Genomic DNA, 1,525 nt, shown 5'->3' with positions numbered 1-1,525 from the left:
AAGAAAAAAGTGGGATATTAAAGAAACAACAAAAATAAAATAGATAAAGAACATAAAGCTCAAAAAAGACACAATGACACAACAACTTTCTATGCAAATGTATTACAACAAAAGTATTACATATATTGAAGTGGCCATTGAAGGAAAAAGGGACAAACAAAAAATAGAAAAATACGAACATAAGGATAAAATAATTCCACATCTGATACTGTGTAAAATAACATTGTATTATAAATCTCAAATTCACATTACAGAGAAAACAATTCGAAAAAAACGACAGACATCTGACATTTCTCCTAATGCCAAAATCATATCTGAGACGTCGAACAATCCGGAAAACACCTTCCACTCTGATTTGCCCATGAACCCTAAGGACAGCACATCTACTGATGTCAGAACCTCACTTAAGGTCACCACCTCTACTGGGACCATCACCTCTACTGAAGTCACCTCCTCTCCTGAGACCATCACCTCTCCTGACGTCACCACCTCTACTGAGACCACCTCCAAACCTGATGACACCACCTCTCCTGACATCACCTCCTCTCCTGAGACCATCACCTCTCATGAAGTCACCTCCTCTCCTGAGACCATCACCTCCCCTGATGTCACCACCTCTACTGAGACCACCAGCTCTACTGAGACCACCTCCAAACCTGAAGACACCACCTCTACTGAAGTCACCTCCTCTCCTGATACCATCACCTCTCCTGACGTCACCTCCTCTCCTGAGACCATCACCTCTCCTGACTTCACCTCCTCTCCTGGGACCATCACCTCTCCTGACGTCACCACCTCTACTGAGACCACCAGCTCTACTGAGACCACCTCCAAACCTGATGACACCACCTCTCCTGACATCACCTCCACTCCTGAGACCATCACCTCTCCTGACGTCACCACCTCTACTGAAGTCACCTCCTCTCCTGATACCATCACCTCTCCTGACGTCACCTCCTCTCCTGAGACCATCACCTCTCCTGATGTCACCTCCTCTCCTGAGACCACCTTCAAACCTGATGACACCACCTCTCCTGACATCACCTCCTCTCCTGAGACCATCACCTCTCCTGACGTCACCACCTCTACTGAGACCACCTTCAAACCTGATGACACCACCTCTCTTGACGTCACCTCCTCTCCTGAGACTATCACCTCTCCTGACGTCACCACCTCTCCTGAGACCATCACCTCTCCTGATATCACCACCTCTACTGAGACCATCACCTCTCATGAAGTAACCTCCTCTCCTGACACCATCACCTCCCCTGACGTCACCACCTCTACTGAGACCACCAGCTCTAGTGAGACCACCTCCAAACCTGAAGACACCACCTCTCCGGAAATCACCTCCTCTCCTGAGACCATCACCTCTCCTGACATCACCTTCACTCCTGAGACCATCACCTCTCCTGACGTCACCACCTATACTGAGACCACCAGCTCTACTGAAACTACCTCCAAACATGATGACGTCACCTCTCCTGACATCACCTCCACTCCTGAGACCATCACCTCTCCTGAC

The 1,525-nt window shown here is 48.5% G+C and overlaps 1 protein-coding gene across 1 annotated transcript in view; it reads left to right on the top strand.

Moving 5' to 3' along the window:
* Positions 1-1,474, top strand: part of LOC126495844 (uncharacterized) — a gene marked incomplete at its 3' end in the record, with an annotated part of 15,794 nt that extends 14,320 nt beyond the window's left edge. The window contains exon 3 of the mRNA XM_050133422.1: positions 255-1,474. Within this exon, the coding sequence (XP_049989379.1) occupies positions 255-1,474 (1,220 nt within the window). The remainder of the gene's footprint in view (positions 1-254) is intronic.
* Positions 1,475-1,525: the final 51 nt, after the last annotated feature.

Source organism: Alexandromys fortis, unplaced genomic scaffold (assembly GCF_014885135.2).
Source record: "Alexandromys fortis isolate MF-2015 unplaced genomic scaffold, M_Fortis_MF-2015_v1.1 scaffold_676, whole genome shotgun sequence".
NCBI classification, from domain to species: Eukaryota; Metazoa; Chordata; class Mammalia; order Rodentia; family Cricetidae; genus Alexandromys; species Alexandromys fortis.
The sequence above is the reverse complement of the archived record's forward strand: the minus strand, read 5'-3'. Positions and strand labels throughout refer to the sequence as shown.